General features: G+C 47.2%; 1 protein-coding gene across 2 annotated transcripts in view; it reads right to left on the bottom strand.

Moving 5' to 3' along the window:
* Nucleotides 1–6,522: 6,522 nt before the first annotated feature.
* LOC128344060 (H-2 class I histocompatibility antigen, Q9 alpha chain-like) overlaps nucleotides 6,523–18,555 on the bottom strand; it is a 50,992-nt gene continuing 38,959 nt past the window's right edge. For both annotated transcript variants that reach the window (XM_053293493.1, XM_053293494.1), the window contains 6 exons: nucleotides 18,147–18,422; nucleotides 15,714–16,001; nucleotides 14,896–14,982; nucleotides 13,092–13,127; nucleotides 8,801–8,833; nucleotides 6,523–8,229 (listed from right to left, as the gene is read on the bottom strand). In XM_053293493.1, coding sequence (XP_053149468.1) covers nucleotides 8,225–8,229; nucleotides 8,801–8,833; nucleotides 13,092–13,127; nucleotides 14,896–14,982; nucleotides 15,714–16,001; nucleotides 18,147–18,422 — 725 coding nt within the window. In that variant the 3' untranslated portion in view covers nucleotides 6,523–8,224. The remainder of the gene's footprint in view (nucleotides 8,230–8,800; nucleotides 8,834–13,091; nucleotides 13,128–14,895; nucleotides 14,983–15,713; nucleotides 16,002–18,146; nucleotides 18,423–18,555) is intronic.

Raw genomic sequence — 18,555 nt, 5'->3', positions numbered from 1 at the left:
CCCCTGCTTAATACAAAGAGGATCTCTACTCTGAAGATGCCTCTTTTCAGGGATACATTTTAGCATTTGAGGCACCAAAAATAATGAAACCAAATGTGGCAGGGCAAAGCTCCCTTTGAGACTCTCTTCAGATGCTTCTGCAGTTTCTCCCACTGGACCTTTTCTGACCTCACCCTCTCCTGAATTATGTCACTTTCCTTCATAAATGCCTTGATTAAGACACATTTTGTTCCAAGTTAAGGTGACAAGTAAAAAACTGTGATCTACCATTATATGTTGTAACAATCATGAAACCGAAACCCTTTCCAGACCTCCTGAAATTTGGCGTTATGGAGCCTCTAGAATCCAGGGAAGCTTATTTGAAGACTACAGCGGGATGCTGGCAGGTTTACCAGTTGGTATTAATGGCACATTCACATAGCACTCCATTTGAGCATTGCTATGGATCAAGTCACGATGTATCAAGCAGAAACCTTTCAGGTGGGTCTTTCATATGTAATTGTGGATGACTATGGACCTGTTGAATGTCTGCCTGGAGACTTACAGCACAAGATGACAGTTTGGGGAAGCACTGTGCATGTAGAGATGCATCTGGCAGAAAATAAACAGCTACCTCTGTAGCTAGAGATTGAGGAATGTGACCCTGTTGAATTTCTGCCTGGATGCATTGCTTCCAGGGCTCAACACAATCTCTAGCTGAAAGACCAAAACATAACGTGGGTGTATGAACCTCATTTGTAAAGCCAGCATTATATATGAGACTCCACAAAGTAATTAATGCTCACAAAGTGAGCAAGTTAAGGTGACCACCTTAACTTGGAACTTCCACACTTTTTAGAGCATGAGTGAAAATGGTAACCACCTTAATTATCATCTTAAACCTAAGATGCTTTGATTTCTTAGTCTCAGTGTGATGCTTGGTAGGCCTCTGCAAAGTCAGATCAGAAATGTCGAAATGCATCTGGAATTGTCAAAATTGATTAAAAAATCCAGCATTTCAAATCAGACATTGACCTTCCAGACGCTGATCAGAAATTTCTGATTTGATGTAGGAAAGTTGGAATTGATGTCAGGATTCATATTGGACATTGGACATCATGGACATCATGGTGGACATCATTGGACATCATGGTGGACATTAATTAGAACAAGTTGTTCTAGTAATAACTAATCTGCCTACATTTTTCCCACTATCCCTAAAATTGGACTAAATTTGGTGAAAATCGGTTAGACACTGACAGCCCACAAGTTAGCCCACTTGTGCCACAAATGTTCATGCATTCACCATATTGAATGGGGGTAAATTACATCATCACAATTACGCCATTAAGGTGTCCCTATGTGCCCCTACAGATGTAGCAAATTTGGTTCAAATCAGTTGGTTCACAAGTTATCCCACTTCTGTGCCTCAAACTTTCATGCATCTGCCATCTTGAATCAGGTTGGATAAAATCATTACAGACTTGTAATGAGGACACTGATGTTTCCCTATGTGTCACTCACCACATCTGTACCAAATTTGGCTCAAGTTGGTTTAGGTGGTCCCCAAGTTAGCCCACTTGTGCTTCACATGTTTATGTCCACCATCTTGAACTGAGGTGGATGATGTCATCACAAACTACGCCATTGAGGTGTCCCTACATCTGCACCCAATTTACTTATATTGCTGCTAGTGGCTGAAGTATCCAATATACCTCTCTTTGCTGTAATTTCCTGTAGAGTTTGTTTTCAGAAGCTCCTACCTTCTCTATGCAGCCACATTTCAATTCTTTGCACATTGGGGAACATGGGAGCTCTATCCGGAGAGGAAAAGCTCAAACATCCCTAGTGAGTCATTTTAAGGAATATGGCCATAGCAATAAATAACTGACTGGATGGCAGCAATATACATATAGATTAATTATGTTCATTAACATTGGATTCCTTGCCATTGTGGTTTTGAGTGACAACTCACTTTCATCACATGTATGTTTGGATTTCATTAGCCATATGTATTTATACATTTGATATATTGTTGAAGTCCACTGTAGTAGTGATCATAGAATAATACATGGAGAATGATTTTTCCATATATTCTATTTTAAATTATATAAAGGTATTAATTGGTCTTATATTTTAATTCTGTGACTATAATTATAATAATTGGTTAAAGTATTGTATAAAATACTGAGTGGTGGGAAGTTATGTATTGAATTTCTATACATCCTAGTCCATAGCATAAGGCCTTAAAATAGCGCTTTCCCCTTTTAGATAGTAAAGGGTCATGGCTCCATGTACTTCTTATACATGACTTGAGGTTGGGCACATTGCAATGGAGTGTATCAGCAGCAGCTGAAAGGGCTTCATAGCAAGGGGGGCTGCCAGGCCCTCTGCCCTATGGTTTAAGGCTAAGCTCTTGTTGGGTGAGCCCACTATACATTGAGAAGTGGCTCCAGGATTTATTTAGCTCTTTAATAATAAAAAGTTTAGTATTTTATGGAAGAAACATGTGGAAGTGGTCCACAGATATATACTTTGGAGAAATGATGAAAACCTTTCTGGGCTAGAAGGGTAAGTTTGTGCCCTTTTATGCATGCTATAGGGCAGGCCTGCTCAACTTTGGCCCCCTAGCTGTTTTTGGACTACAACTCCCATAATCCCCAGCCACAGTGGTCAATAGCCAGGGATTATGGGGGTTGTAGGCTAACATCTGCAGAAGGGCCAAAGTTGAGCAGGCCTGCTATAGGGTGCCATATAAAATAGCAAAATAGGGGATGTAATTAATTTTAACAGGATTGGGCTATTTTATTTATAGAAGTGGAAATTGTGGTGTTCTCTTGTAAATGCTATATGGGAAAAGTCACAGAGGAGGACCATTGGCTGAAATGTGTCTGACTTGCACCAGGAATCCAAATAATTAAGGACAGAGGCAAGACATATTTGAATACTTCTAATACTGAGAACAGTTATGAGAGTAATTTGTTCATTAGCTGTTGAAAGCTTTTACACCACTGACTTTTAGGATATGTTTTATGCACTAAAAAGCTTTTATAAAATCTTATGTATTACAAAGCTTTTGTTGAAAAAATTTCAAGTATTGATGTAGATAAAGTGTTATTGTTTCTTATCATAATTTTAATATACAAATTATATTTTAAAAATTCACCAAAAACCAGAGAATTGACCAGTTCGCTACAGAGGCTCCTGCCATCCTGCCTCACATGTATGCCAAGTTTCAAAGCCCAACTGGCGGATTTTAGTGATTTTTTTCAAGCATGCACAGGGTTAATCTTGGTTTAGAAGGCCTTGGACCAAGGTGAATTCTGGGTGCTGAGTCTGGAAGTCCTCAAGACTTTCAGGAACATAATAGTATCAGGAACCCCCATGCAAAGAGGGCAAGAAACACCACAAACCACAGGCATGTGGGAGAATCCACCAGTCATTTATTAAATCAAATAGATGTTCCAGGAAAATTACAACTATCATGTTCAGCCCCAAATGCAGATCTATACACTAGCTAGACCAGAAAGAGTCCTCCTGTGGCACCTGGAAGATGCTCAGGTTCATTTCAGGGTGATCCTTCCAACACAAGAGGCTATTCATTAAACTCATTGAATGGACAGAGAAGATATTGGAGGGAAATCTGTTTTTAGAGGAATGCAAGCAGAAAGGCACACTCAATCACTGTCAACTGAAGTCAACGAGACTAGCTAGGCAGAAGGAACACAGGAACCTTCTTGGTGGGTCACTTCCTGAGGATCATACAAGAAGAATCTGCATAAGCTGGAGACCTGCAGCCAAAACTCTGACATTTCCACCCCTCTCCAGGCTACAGCCTGCCTCTTTCTCTTCTCCTCTCCACCATCGTAGACAATGGCTGAGCTAGATGGACCAATGGTCTGACTCCGTATATGGCAGCTGATGGGCCTCCCCTGATGTACGCAGTGGACGATGGGGATCATGCAGAAGAAGACGCTCTCTTAAGTACCGTGGACCTAAGCTTTTTAGGACTGTATAGGTTATAACCAGCACTTTGTATTTTGCCCGGAAACTTATTGGCAGCCAGTGCAATTCCTGTAATATAGGAGTAATATGGTCTCTTTGAGATGACCCGGAGACCAAACTGGCTGCCGCATTTTGTATTATTTCAGCAAATCTGATCATGGCTCATCCATCGCCTGTCCTTTGCCTTTTCGCCATGCTGATCTTAAGAATGGGAGCCTGATGGCTGAAGAACAATAACAAGGATAATATAAAATGTGTGGCTTATCTTTTAAAAAGGGTTATTCATATTTCCTCTTTTAGTTTAAAAGCCTACAAAGATTTTTTAAAGATCAGCAGAACTACTCTGAAGATTGAGGAGTGTCTTGGCGATATGACTTATATGGCTAGCCAAGCAGTGCCGTCTACAGCTGGCTTTCCCCCATTTCAGCTGGACCACTCTGAAAAGCTGAAGAGCAGATTTCTTCAAAGTTTACCACTGGAGGAAGAAAGGCATATGTCAGCTGAATGTAGTGCAGGTGTCTCTGCCACCCTTAAAATGTCACCTATGGTCTCTCTCCAGGTGAAACATTCATCCCCTATTACACAGGACACTTGATTGACATCCTGGGCAGCAAATATGACTCAGAAGTCTTCTCCAGTGCCATTGTTCTCATGTGTCTGGTGTCGCTTGGCAGGTGAGCTGCTCCCTACTGCCCAGATGTTCCCAGAAGCGTAACCCTGGAGTTCTCTGTGCGACACTCTCCTCTTGTGAATTCAGGAGTTCATGTTACACTAAGAATTAAAGGGTGGAAGAGTCAAAGAGGAGGTTAGGGCTGAAGGTATAATTTTGACAAAGCAATGGATTAGATTCAAGAAGAGAGAGGTTCTTGGACTCCAGCTGGGAATCACCCCATCTATAGTCATTTCCTCATATCTCTTATTGGGAAGTGATTCAAGATACTCTTTTGATGTGACTGTCCTACTTCCTGCCCTTTTTCCTACCCAACTTTGCTCTCAGGCACAGATCAGGAGTAGATCAGGGAGAAGGGAGGTGCAGAATGTTTTGCATTTGGAACATTCCAACTTGAAACGTGGTGTTTTGCGTGTTTTGAGCTTGAAACAGAATGCCCTTCGAATAAAGGGCCGGTTTCAAACTTGAAAGAGAACAACCCAATTTCGACCTGAACATTTCAACATTCCGATCAGGCTGTTTCCTCCTCTCTGATTGGTTTTCTGGCACTGGTACTATATTGGGCAGCAGCAATATAGGAAGGTGCTGAAAGGCATAATCTCATACTGAGTGGGAGATGGCAATGGTAAACCCCTCCTGTATTCTACCAAAGAAAACCACAGGGCTCTGTGGGCGCCAGGAGTCGAAATCGACTTGACGGCACACTTTACCTTTACTTTTATTGTCTAACATGCAAAAGGATAAGTAATATATAATAGACGCCGTTTCCTCAGTTTGTTGGTGAGATCATGCAGATTGATGGTGCTTGGCCCTCTGCACTCTGGTTTAATGCTAAGTTCTTGATGGGTGAGCCCACTATACATTGAGAAGTGGCTCCAGGATTTATTTAAGCTCTTATAATAATAAAAGTTTAGTATTTTAGGGAAGAAACATGTGGAAGTGGTCCACAGATATATACTTTGGAGAAATGATGAAAACCATTCTGGGCTAGAAGGGTAAGTTTGTGCCCTTTTACTTATGCTATAGGGAGTAATGTATCATAGCAAAATAGGGGTGTAAGTAATTTTAACAGGATTGGGCTATTTTATTTATAGAAGTGGAAGTTGTGGTGTTCTCTTGTAAATGCTATATGGGAAAAGTCACAGAGGAGGACCATTGGCTGAAATGTGTCTGACTTGCACCAGGAATCCAAATAATTAAGGAGAGAGTCCAGACATCTCTGAATCCTTATAATACTGAGGACAGTAATGAGAGTAATTTGTTTACTAGCTGTTGGAACCTTTTATACCATTGACTTTTAGGATATGTTTTATGCACGAACAAGTTTTTATAAAATCTTATGTATTAAAAAGCTTTTGTTGAAAAATTTCAAGTATTGATGTGGATAAAGTGTTATTGTTTTCTATCATAATTTTAATATACATATTATATTTCAAAAATTCACCAAAAACCAGAGAATTGACCAGTTCGCCACAGAGGCTCCTGCCATCCTGCCCCACATGTATGCCAAGTTTCAAAGCCCAACTGGCGGTTTTTAGTGAATTTTTTTCAGTTTGCTCATTGACATCTATGGGGAGAAATCTCATTTTAGTCTGATTTCTGACCAGAAATCCAACTCTGACCCAATATCTGACATGCTCGGGTTGCACAGAATCTGATTCCAAAACTTTCAGAACCAGATCAGTTTGGATTTGGATCAGATTTGACCTTTTCAAAAGGTACACAGGCCTAATGCTTGGTTTCAAAGGTCTTGGAGGACCAAGGTGAATTCTGGGTGCTGAGTCTGGAAGTCCTCAAGACTCTCAGGAACATAATAGTATCAGGAACCCCCATGCAAAGAGGGCAAGAAACACCAAAAACCACAGGCATGGGGAGAATCCACCAGTCATTTATTTTCAAACAGAGATTCCAGGAAAATTACAACTATCATGTTCAGTCCAAAATGTAGATATATACATTAGCTAGACCAGAAAGAGTCCTCCTGTGGCACCTGGAAGATGCTCAGGTTCATTTCAGGGTGATCCTTCCAACACAAAAGGCTATTCATCAAACTCATTTAATGGACAGAGGAGATATTGGCGGGAAATCTGTTTTTAAAAGAATGCAAGCAGAAAGGCACACTCAGTCATTGCCAACTGAAGTCAACGAGACTAGCTAGGCAGAATGAACACAGGAAACTTCTTGGTGGGTCTCTTCCCGAGGATCATACAAGGATCTACATATGCTGGAGACCTGCAGCCAAAACTCTGACAAGTCCATCCTGCCTTCTGTATGGGATCTCCACCCCTCTCCAGGCTACAGCCTGCCTCTTTCTCTTCTCCTCTCCACCATCGTAGATAATGGTTGAGCTAGATGGAACTATTGTCTGACTCAGTATATGGCAGCAGCTTCCTCTGTTCCACCCTCTCCCTCCTTCCTTCCAGTCTTTGCAAATCAGCGAACTGTCCTCTCTGCATGATGGCTCAAGCACTGGGCTTGCAGCCAAGAGGCACAGACAGGGCTGAGGTCCAGATCCTGCTAATGGCTTGTCCTTGGCAAGCCCGAGAGCTCTGAGAACCAGCCTGCAAAGCTGGAGTCTTTCAAGCCATTGATGGGGGTGGTGGGAGATGGGACTCTGGAGAGGGCTGTTCCATCCACCCTCAGCCTCCCACTAGGAGGCTTCAATACTCTCTGGCTCCACTGCTCCTTAACACAGCAGAGGAGGATGTAAAACAAGCCTCACCTCTGGCATAACTTCAGAAGTCATGGGGCACGACACAGAGAGGAAGCCCCTGAGATGCTAAATGGGCCCTTCTCCACTTTAATTGGGTGCATTGGCAGCAGTGCTCTGGAGAGGGAGGGGGTTGCCTTTGCTCATCTGCTGTGGAATTGGGGCCTGGTTCTTGAGCAATAGAGACATGAAAACTCCCACACCCCCTGCTCCAGTGGGTGGTTCTTTTGAGATGACTGGTAAGGCTCCAAATCTGACTCTGACTCAATCCTGAGAGTCTATCCATGTTCCTGCAGTCACCCTAAGTTCAGGCTGTCTTCTGTTTCAGGTTCAGAGCATAATCTTCTCTACCTGCTAAGCATTCCTCCTTCCTGCCTCCTTTCCCCTGTCCCTAAACTTCATGTACAATGTACCTGAAACAATCCCAAGATGCTTATTTGCTTTTAATTTAGTTTGGAAGGCAAAAGAATGACATGATTTGGAAGGGGGTGGGGTGGGGGGGACCACAGCAGGAAACAAGCTGTAGGTTAAGATCAAAATGGCATACTTAATTGAGCACAAATCATACATGATCTATCTTAATTTTTAACACCCTATAAAAGTTTTAAGTTGTAAATAGTTGGCACACTTCTGATCAAGACGGACACATTTCCAAATCAGCTGAAAGTTTAGCCCAAACTCCTCCGAAAGACATTCCCAGAATTCAACATCGCTCTGCTGGCTGGAGGTGGGATGCTGGAGCTGGGCCAGATGCAGAATGGGGCAGGGGGTCTGGGACTGGCAGGAGCTCTTAGCAGACGTCATTCACAGCAAGCCTTCAGTGGGTTCTCTCTGCTGCCTCCTCACACCCCAGCAGGAGATCAAGCTGCAGAAACCCCAAACAAGAAAAGTTAGAAGTCAAAACCATGAAGCTGTTGCTGGGGGGTGGGGACGTCAGAAACCCAGAGCTGGAGGGCACACAAAGGTCTTCTAATCCAAATTCTGTGCTGAGACCACCAGGCCCCAATGTATCAGAGCAGAGTTCAGGTGCAACCCTTAGAAGTGTCTTCTGCACAGCAAATGCCTCCAGTGGATGGCTCAAGTCAGTAAGCCAAGATGCATGTTTAACAAGGAAGCAGAAAAGCCACACAGGGAGACTCAGCAGTTTGACCTGGAGGAGAAATCACTTTATGATGATCCACTCTGGCTCTCCTTTGCATCCTGAGCAGAACCCCCATCCCAGAAGGGAACGGAGGAGGGCAACTCTGCATGAGTTCAGGTGAGAGAAAAGACGGGCAGACTGAATGGGAGGCAGGTCTCATCTCCTGAAGAGCCTGGAGGTTTGGCCCACAGAAAAGTAGCAGCCCTTTTGACATTTGGGCGCCTTCCCCACAGAGACCATGGCAGCAGCCCTCCCCATCTGGAGATGGATGCCAACCCTCTCAGAGACCCCTTACCTGTGGCAGAGTTGTCGGATCCCTTGTCGCTTGCTGCAAAGGGGAGAAAAGAGAGGGAGTCAGTGTTGCCTGCACTGCAGGGAGGGGGCTCCAGCCTCCCCAACTCCTCTCCTCTTTATTCCCCACCTCCCTTCTCTATCCGTTCAGATCTGATTATGCCACAAGCCACTGCAAATCCATCGTGCACTACAGCTAAGGAGCAGCCTGGAAGATCTCCAACTTGCCCAGCCCCACAGAGACAGAGAAGAGTCCCTAGAGTGGTTCCTCCAAATGCACTGTGGGCGTTGTTTGGAGAAGGGCTGGAATTCAAGGGTTTCCTTTTCAGTTCTCCTTTTTCATGCCATGACCACCTTCCCTTCCCAGTCAGCCCACCGTTCACCTCAGCTGGCACATGTGGGTGGCCCAGAGGTTCCCAGGAAGCAGCCTCTGAGCTCTTCCCCAGGTCTGGAGCTCTTGCAGGTCAGGCTTTGCCATCTCCACCCTGGGGTCCAAGTGGTATCTCTCTTGTGATCTGCAGCATTTTCCCTTTGCTACAACATGCAGCCATGAAAAGCCTTCCCCATCTCAGTTGGTTCTTAGATGACTGACTGGCTTATCCAGTGGCTGTTTTTTATATCTAACGCTGCCAGTATCTTATGGCTGGAACCTCTAATTGTTTGCAAAAAGACAAAAACTGGCTGCTGCTGCTTCCCCTCATGCTGTCCTTACTTCCCATTGGATGAATGGTTGTGATGTCACGGAATGTTTGCAAAGATTTGAATTTGTCAGAGGCACAAGGGTACACTTGCACATGCACTGCTTCTGGTGGCAAACTGAATGTCAGTTTGGCTGGCGGAAAACACTCAGGGAGGCACAAGAGAGGATTCTTTGCCGTTTAAGCAGGCAGGGAGGTGGAGTAGGCTTCAGCCTTCTGGCCTCTGGACCCCCTCAGAAGGTGCTGGGCTCAGGGCCAAGCCATGTGCTATGTTGAACTTCAAGTTTGGCCCCGCAGGTCTGTCTTTAGCCTTCTTTCCACATGGAAAGCGCCTTATGAGATCATCTTGCTGCCCGTGTGTCCGCCCCCACCCACAACTTTGCGATGCCTGCACTGATTTGCACCCAATTTAGCATAGATTTTGTGCCACATATGGACACCTGAACAGCATGGTTTGTGATAATATCATGCACTGCAATCCAAGATGGAGGCCACACAGAAAGTGGGCAGATTAGTTCTTCCTGAGCTGCTCCTTTCTAAGGAAAATAGCTGCTGGCAAGGCCTGATCAGTCTCTGCCAGGGCAATTAGCAGTCACTGAGAAGGAGGGCCATCTAAATGGGGGAAAGCCAATGTAGCTGCTGCTCTTCTTTGGGGGGGAAGAACAGACACTGGCCAAGCCACACCAAAGTGTGTGTAGTTATTTGGTCCTGGGAAGCAGGGAGTTGGGGAAAGGGAGTAGTGGAGGGAGGCTGCTCAGGGTACTTTTCTGGGACTTTTTTTGGGACTCTGCCAGGGAGGAAGGGAGGGTCTCTCTGCAGGCAGCAATCAAGCTGACAGGGAGGAGGAGGAGGAGCTGGAAGGGCTGCGGAAGAAGCTGGAAAGGAGAGGAGGGTGACGAAACTCCTGCCATTGTGACCCTTGATATTTTCTCCCTCCATTTGGCCAAGCAAGCAAGAAGCCGGGAGTGGGGGAGGGAGGGCTGAACAGAGGTGTGCCAAGGTGATTTGGGAGCCTGGAGCTAAAGACCTTAGAGGCATCATCACCCTACACACAGACTGACACATGTAGTATTAACACGAGGGTTCTTGAGGGCCCAAACAGCAACTGAACTCGCAAGAATGTAAGGATATAAAACAGAAATATTTATACAACTATGCACAGGAAACATTTCAACACACAACTTAACGTATTTCCCCCACTGTCTCTAAAGCACCCGGCATAGGTAACCATCGCACTCAGCCGCCTGGCACAGTGGGCCCGCAGCGTGGCGACCACACCACCACAACAAGTTGAAGAAAATGAAGATGTAAAAATATTATGGGACTTCTGACTACAGACAGACAAACATCTGCCACACAATACACCAGATATAACTGTAGTCGAGAAGAAAGAGAAACAAGTTAAAATAATCGACATAGCAATACCAGGGGAGAGCAGAAGAAAAAGAAATAGAAAAAAATCACCAAATACAAAGATCTACAAATTGAAATTGAAAGGCTGTGGCAGAAAAAGACCAAAATAATCCCAGTGGTAATTGGCACCCTGGGTGCAGTTCCAAAAGACCTTGAAGAGCACCTCAACACCATAGGGGCCACCGAAATCACCATCAGCCAATTACAAAAAGCAGCTTTACTGGGAACAGCCTATATTCTGCGACGATATCTATAACAACTGACAATAAAATTCAGCCATCCCAGGTCTTTGGGATGGACCCACTGTCTGGATAAACCAAACTAGTCAATAACACCTGTCTGACTGTGTAAACAAGAAATAATAAGAATAATAAAAAAGCTGGGACCTGCATGCCAAGTAGATACTCTATACCCTCAGAGGAGCCTCTTACAGCAGGCAGTGAGCTCCCATGGAGTCACCCCTCCAAATGCAAACCAGGGCAGATCCTGCTTAGCCAAAGGGACAAGCCATGCTCGCGATCACAAGACCAGCTCTTCTCCCCTGGAGGAGGAGGAGGAGGAGTGGTGCTCTGGAGCTGCAAGCCTCTGGCTACTCAGGACCAGTCTTACTTCTAACAAGGATTCCCAGATGTTGTTGACGACAACTCCCATCACCCCCAAGCAAAAGCCATTGCAGCTGGGGATTCTGGGAGTTGTAGTCAACAACATCTGGGAAACCCTGTTAGAGGGAACACTGCTCAGTCAGGACACCCGCGTAGAGGGATCTCTTCCCCACTTATTCTCTGCTCTTTCCTGACTACTTCTGCTGCTGTTTTAGAGGCCACCCCTCAGCTTCTCTTTCTCTGTGCCATTTATGGGTGTTTCCAGACATAGAAATATCCCCTTGGAGAATGGAAGCTCTTTGCCTGCTCTCTGTCCGGATCGCAAGGCTCCCTTTTGCACAATGCAGCCACTGATGGGCCCTGGCATGCGCTTTCCAGCCTCCATGTGTTGTTATGCAGCGCCACCTGCTGGTGATTTGCAGTAGTTTAATTTCCACCATGCATGGAGGAAGTAAGCGGTATGAACAGCCTAGCAGTAAGCACTTTTGCGTTGTGCAAAAAGGAGCTATTTAATTTGTACTGAGGAGAGGTAAAGATGAACAGCTTCCATTTTCAAATGGAGTATTTCTGTGCCTAGAAATATTCCATATCAGAGTTTCAGGGTATCACCTTGGGTCTCCAGATATTGTTGGACTACAACTCCCATCATGCCAAGCCATAGCCTTTGTGGCTGGGGATGATGGGAGTTGTGTCTCCAGATGTTGTGGGACCTCAAGGTTCAGAAACCCTGCTCTATATTTGGAACCAGGCGAGGCTCCTTATGATCCCCAAACACCTTGAGCAGCCTGGCCATTTAAGTTCATGTCATGGAGCTGCCTTACTCAGACCCCTTCATCTGGGGCAGGGGAGTTTTGTGCCTGTCAGCAGCAGCAGCAGGTCCTCGGTGGCCTTCAGGGCCCTCCTAAGTACTCTGGATCCTCACATATCCCTCAGCTGCTGTCTTCATTCATTCTCCTTCCCTGCTTTGCAAAAGAGCCTCCAAAGAGACTAAACAAACTTCAAGGCATCATAAATTGCAGAAATAAAATAGATATTTCAAAAAGAGCACATCAGCAGTAACACAGAACCAAAGAGTAGGGAACCCTCTTTCTCCACCAGCCAAGGTCAAGGGATCAGCCTTCCAAAGGCAAGAAGGGAAGAGGCAGCTCAAACTTCCTGTGGGAGGGAATTCCAGAGCCTGGGGGCAGCTACAGAAAAGGCCTCGTCTCACAGACTCAGTGGGCCTTGGCATGCGAATCAGGCCCTCCCCAACAGGCAGGCAGAATCCTATGGAAGCAGGTGATCCTGAAGACGCCCTGGACCCAAACCATGTAGGGCTTTGAAGTTGCACCCGGAACTGAACCCAGCAAGAAATGGGGAGCAAAGTGGGAGTCATCAGCTGCACAGAAGTGGGTCCCAACATTAACTTGGCGGTGGCATTCTGCACCTGTTGCATTTATGAAAGAGAGATACTGGCTGACATCCAGACGGTCCTACTGAAATTATCTTAGAGTGTAACTCCTCTCAGGAGGGCTATGGAGTAATTTGTGGTGCTGGACACTGCTTTTCCACTCAGTATGGCAAAGAAGAAAGAGTCACTCACTTGATGCTGCTTTATAGTCTCTCTGTTGGCGTTTCCCTGCAAAGACAAAACCAGCAAGTCAGAGCTGAACGTAACACAGAGATCATCCAATCCCACCCTTTGCTGAGAGACAAGGCTCTAAGATCCTAACCCACCCCACACTTAGGAGGAGCAAGTTTGGAGCGGGCTCCAGGACAAAAAGTGAAGAAGGGCCCCTGGGTCCCACTCCCAGGGTCCATGCCACCTTCCTCTCCCTCTCCCTGGTCTCTTTGCTGCAAAAGAACATGAACCGACATGCAGTGGAATTTCTGGATTGGAGCCTTGTACACAACAATTCCCTGATACATCTTACAGCTAATCTAAACACTAGTGTGTAAAGAGTTATCCAGTAGAGGCAGCCCAATTCCTAAGGAATGTTATTTGTGAGGGGAGAGTGAAGGAAACCTAGGAAAAACATTATTATGAGTTTAGCCTGTTTTTTTAAAAAGGACAGGATTCAAAAAGGGTCCCTAATCTTCTTTATCTGAAGATCTTTTCAGCCTTCTCTCAGTTTCCGGAGGGAAGGGGGAGCTGGAGGAGTGTCAGGCAGCATCCCCTCCCTTCTGTTATTTTTTGTGACTGGTTGGCTGATGCTCAGCAATATTATTTCCTTTGCTCTTGAGACTTTCAGGCTGAGGGAGAGGTGGGCTTAACCTGAGCACTGGTCAGCCAGTCAGGAGGAAGGAGGGATGCTGCCTGACACTCCTGCCTGTCTCCTCCCGGGAAGGCGTTTTCTCACTTGAAGCCTCTAATCAGGAGACAGCAGCACGTCAATTGGTCAGGGAGGTGGGAGATGGAGAGCAAAAGCAGCTGTCACACAGTTGGTCCCCACCCCCACCCCGCTGCCCCTAGTTTGTGCTTAATCTCCAAGGGGCAACGTCCCAGACATTCCCCCAACAATTGCTACTGGTAAAGTTCAGATGGCTTTCCTAGTCTCACCCCCAAGCCTGTTCTGCTCTGCTCCAATGGAACTCAGTTGCCTCTGGGCCTTCACTCTGGGACACTGGAGGAGAACTCAGAGCCGCAGCATCAGAAGAACTGGGCTGGGTGGGGGGAGGCAGCTGTGGGAGCACAGAATTGAAAGTGCCCCCCACCACTTGCCCACGCATGAAAATGAGTGGAGGATATTGCAGATCAAGGCAAGTTGTGTACTGAGTCACAATGTCATGTGGTGTCCTTGGAGGCTCATAACAGATGCTACTAGGAGAGAGAGGAAGGGATTGGGAAGAGACCACTCAGCTCATGCCCAAGGTAAGGGCATCAGCTAAACCTTCCAAAATGAGAGGGTTCATGGGGAAGAAGAGTCTATTAAAAATCAATGCCTATATCTATACAAGAAAGTCCCTGGGACTTAATTCAAAGTAAACGTGTTAAGGAAACAGGTGAAAATCTGGCTAGCTGTACTTTCTCACCGCCACTTAAATCTGGATGGTGGGAGCTGAATTTTGTAGCTTCCCAGCAGAGGATTAACTACCCAATGGAGAGAATCTTGCTTCTAAAGCATAGGGGTGGACTATATCACCTTTGAGTACTTTCTAGCCCATGTACATTTGAGTATACTTGGGGGCTGGGTACCCCCAGGCTTTGAGGCACGATCTCCCCCTGCCAGGAAACCTGTGCCACAAGCACTTTCTTGATTTACAAAGCTCCATCTGCATGGTGTATTACCTGGAATAAAAAGGCAGTTCTCTGCCCCAAGGAGCTCACAATCTAGACACACACACACACACACACACACACACACACACACACACGACCCAGTAAATGCACTCAAGAGGTTACTTACTGATGCAGAAGACGATACCAGCCACCAGCAGAACAGCAGCTGCCGCTGCCAAGATGGCTCCCACAATGACTCCCACAGGCAGAGAGGCTGAAATGGGACAAACGCACACCGATTGAATCAGAGGGCAGCAGTTCTCCCCGGCCTCAGCAGAGATCTTTTAACTGGAGAGACGCCAAGGACCACACTTGGGAACCCCTCCCCATGCAGACCCCTGGGCTACGGCCTCCACCCCCTGGACTGCCCTGGATAGAGCAGGAGTCCCTCTCTGGGGAGGCCCACCAGAGCCCAGCCTCCAAGTCCTTCAGGGAGGCTTGCAAAGCCTTGTCATTGAGAAAGGCCTGGACTTGCCTCATCTCCATTTTATCCCCCATTCAAGCCATCCTGCATAGCCAGAATACCTGCACGCTTCTTCCTCTGGCTTCCAAGGGCTACTCGTCCCCACCCCCCTGGTAGTGGTGGCCACATCCCTCCTCCAGCCTTGACCGGCTTCTTTGCACCCAAGATACACACAGGGGCCTTCTGGGAGCTGCCTATGTAGCCTCTGATGCTGCTGAAGTGGTTTCCTTGGGGTAGAAGAAGGGCTGCCTGGCAGAGAAGGATCTCCAGGCCATCCCTGCCGGCCTTGCGTGTCACCTCACTGTGATGCTGCTGAAGTGGTTTCTTCTGGGATTTCCCTCTTTCCTCCATGGTAAAAAAATCACTCCCCATAACCTACCTATGCTGGCCTTGGGCCAAAATAAACACATACATACATACATAACCTACTAGGAACCCCACCCCCCTCTCTGGCAAACCAGCCAGGGCCCCCACCCCCTCACCAGAGTCCTTCCAGACGAAGTATCCAGGCTCCTCCAGGCTGTCGTGCCTTATGCGGCACTGGTAGCGGCCCCTGTCCTTGGGGTCCATCTCAACGCTGAGCCAGCTGTGGTAGGTCCCGTCCGAGTTGGGGCCTTGTCCATGGAAGGTGTCCTCAGTCCAGACTTCCTCGTCCCTCATCCAGTTGATCTCAATCTCCTTGGGGTAGAAGCCGTGGGCCTGGCAGATGTGGGTCTCCATGCCGTCACTGCCTGCCTTAACTTTGCGTGTCACCTTCACTGATGGCGGCTCTGTGGAAATGACACCCTTAGTCTGTGTGGAGGTACTAGCAGCTTTCTATCGGCTGGAGGGACGGAGGCTACAGTGCAGCAGTTCCAGGCTGGGGCACAGAACCCCTGGGGGTACTTTTAAGGGGGACTCAGAGGAGAACTCCCCACCTCCCAAGCTCACCAACCAGAGAAGAGAGTGCAGCTCCATGGCCTCCTGATCAGAGGATTGGGCTACTACTAGAAGAGTCACATCCAGATGAAATGATTCTTGAGATGTGCTATTGAAATTAGTGAGACAAACTGACTTCTCTTAATTTCAGCGGGGGGACTCATGCGTCACTTAGTCTGGAGGTAAGCCAGGGACGGTCTCATGATTGCAACCAGTGTGTCTTTGTGTAGACACAGATCAAAATTCTCTATGGGGAGCTGAGCTGAATGTTTCAAACAGAAGGGGCACGCTGCTTTAAAAAGGCTGAAGCTCCTGCTGCAGTATAATAGGACCCCACATTCGGGTACCATTTTCTAGCCCCACCTCCACAGTGGTGATTCTACAACTGCAGCACCCCCAAGAGATGAAACCCTCCAGAGAGGGGGCCTCCACAGCATCCTTCAACATCTTGTCATGCTGGAAAATGCTCAAAGGGAGTAACTAGTGGTTCTCTGAACTGTCCAGTGAACTCCTTCTGGACTTTGGGGTGAATATCTTCTCCAGCCCCTTCCATGACTGAGTTAGTTCAGATTCCTCCAAAATGAAAGGCCGTAAACCAATCAGAATACTGACAGACCTTGGAGCAGAGGGAGGGATGCAGGAAGAGCAGTTCTTTGCTGCCCTACAGGGATGGAGAGTCCTCCCAGTCCTTCCTTAATCTGTACTTTGGCCGCGTCCACATGTCTGGCGGGCTAACATTATCCACTGTTCGCATGCGCTCCCAGTCACTGAATATAAAAACCCAGAAATGAGTTGCAGATACAGGTTAAAATTGGCACTTGACTGGGAATTCAGCCGATCTGAATCCTGGCTAATGATCCCAGTCAAGTACCATTTTTAAGCAGGATCTGCAGCACTTTCCCAGGTTTTTCCTATCAGTGATCACTAGTGTGTGTGACTGGCAGAGTTCAGGCTATGCTGGATAAGATTAGTCCACCAGTCGTGTGAGCACAGCCTTTGTTTCTATTTAAATGAAGCTTAATATTCTTTTTAGTTTACAATGTTTGTTTTTTTAAAAGGTGACATTGTCAAGGATTTCTATACTTCCTACAGGATACACGCTTTCTTAGGAAAGGAAAAGATGGAATTTTCACTGGAGCAATCTGCGTATGCTCCAAGATACTCTGTTTTTAAAAACCCTGCTTCTTGCCGGATGCATCACTACTACTACAAAAATTCTCAAAGCGTTTTACATAGAAAAATCACTAATAAATAAAGATCCTTCATGCCCTGCCTCCAAAGGGCTCCCAATCTAAAAAAGAACCATAAGGTAGAGACCAGCAACAGCCCCTGGAAGAATAATGCTGTGCTGCTGGGACTGGATAGGGACACAGTTGCTCCTCTCCCCCGTTCAATAATCAATACCACTTTTAAAAAGGCCTCTTTGCTCAGGGAGCTGAGTGAGGGTTAGCAGCAGCCTCAAACCGGAAGCCTAAGCCTCCCACCTAAGGGGGGGTGGAAGTTAACCCCCGTTCAGTCTCACAAGGCTGAACGCAGAGCAGAGCGCTGCCCATGGCCCGCCTCAGTCCCCACCCGCAAAACAGACTGAGATCACGTGACTCTGCTCGGCTTGGATTCTGCCCCTAAAACGGAGTTGGTAGGTTCCAGAGTGACACTGACTAGCGTGGACTGTACTACTTGAGGCTACAAGTGGGAGGGAGGAGGAAGGACTATGCTTTCCACGAGGTGGTTCTTTAAAAAAACATTTCCCCGAAGGAGAGGGCGGTCTAGGGCCGGCTGTGTGTCCCTCCCTGCGGGGCTACTTTTCTCCTTCCAGGAAACGGTTTGATTTTGTGTGATTTCCAAAATGGGATTCCCCCTCAGTTCTGGCCAATAACTGGTGCCGCCTGAGACGGCTCTGCCCCTCCCCCGTCTAGGAGGAAAACAGGGCGGGTGGGGGGAGAGGAGGAGGAGGAGCTGCCCCCGCCCCCGCCCCCGCCCCCGCCCCCGCCTCTCACCTCTCCTCAGCAGCGTCTCCTTCCCGTAGTCCAGGTACTTCTGCAGCCACTCAATGCAGATCTCCTCCAGGTACGCCTTATACCCCTGGGCAATGGCTGGCTCAGCCTCCCACTTCCTCTTGGTCACTTGGGCTGCCGCGTCGGCTGCCGTCCAGGTGAGGGTCTCCTTGTCCAAGCTGACGAAGTCCCTCCCGTCGTAGCCATACTGAGAATGCCCTCCTCTGGGCCCGTCTTCGCCCAGCTCGCAGCCGTACATGAACTGCCAGGTGTGAAGCCCTGAAAGTAAGAGACGCGGAAGGGGGGGGCGGGGTGAGTCCGGGTGAGGCGGCCAGGCTGAAGGTGGTGGTGGTGGGGCTCCTCCTCGGGGGCCTCGTCCCGGCTGAAGGGGGTGTTTTGGTTGGGCTGCGAC

This window comes from Hemicordylus capensis, chromosome 2 (genome assembly GCF_027244095.1).
Source record: "Hemicordylus capensis ecotype Gifberg chromosome 2, rHemCap1.1.pri, whole genome shotgun sequence".
Classification (NCBI taxonomy): domain Eukaryota; kingdom Metazoa; phylum Chordata; class Lepidosauria; order Squamata; family Cordylidae; genus Hemicordylus; species Hemicordylus capensis.
Note: the sequence above shows the minus strand (reverse complement) of the source record. Positions and strands in the feature narration are given on the sequence as shown.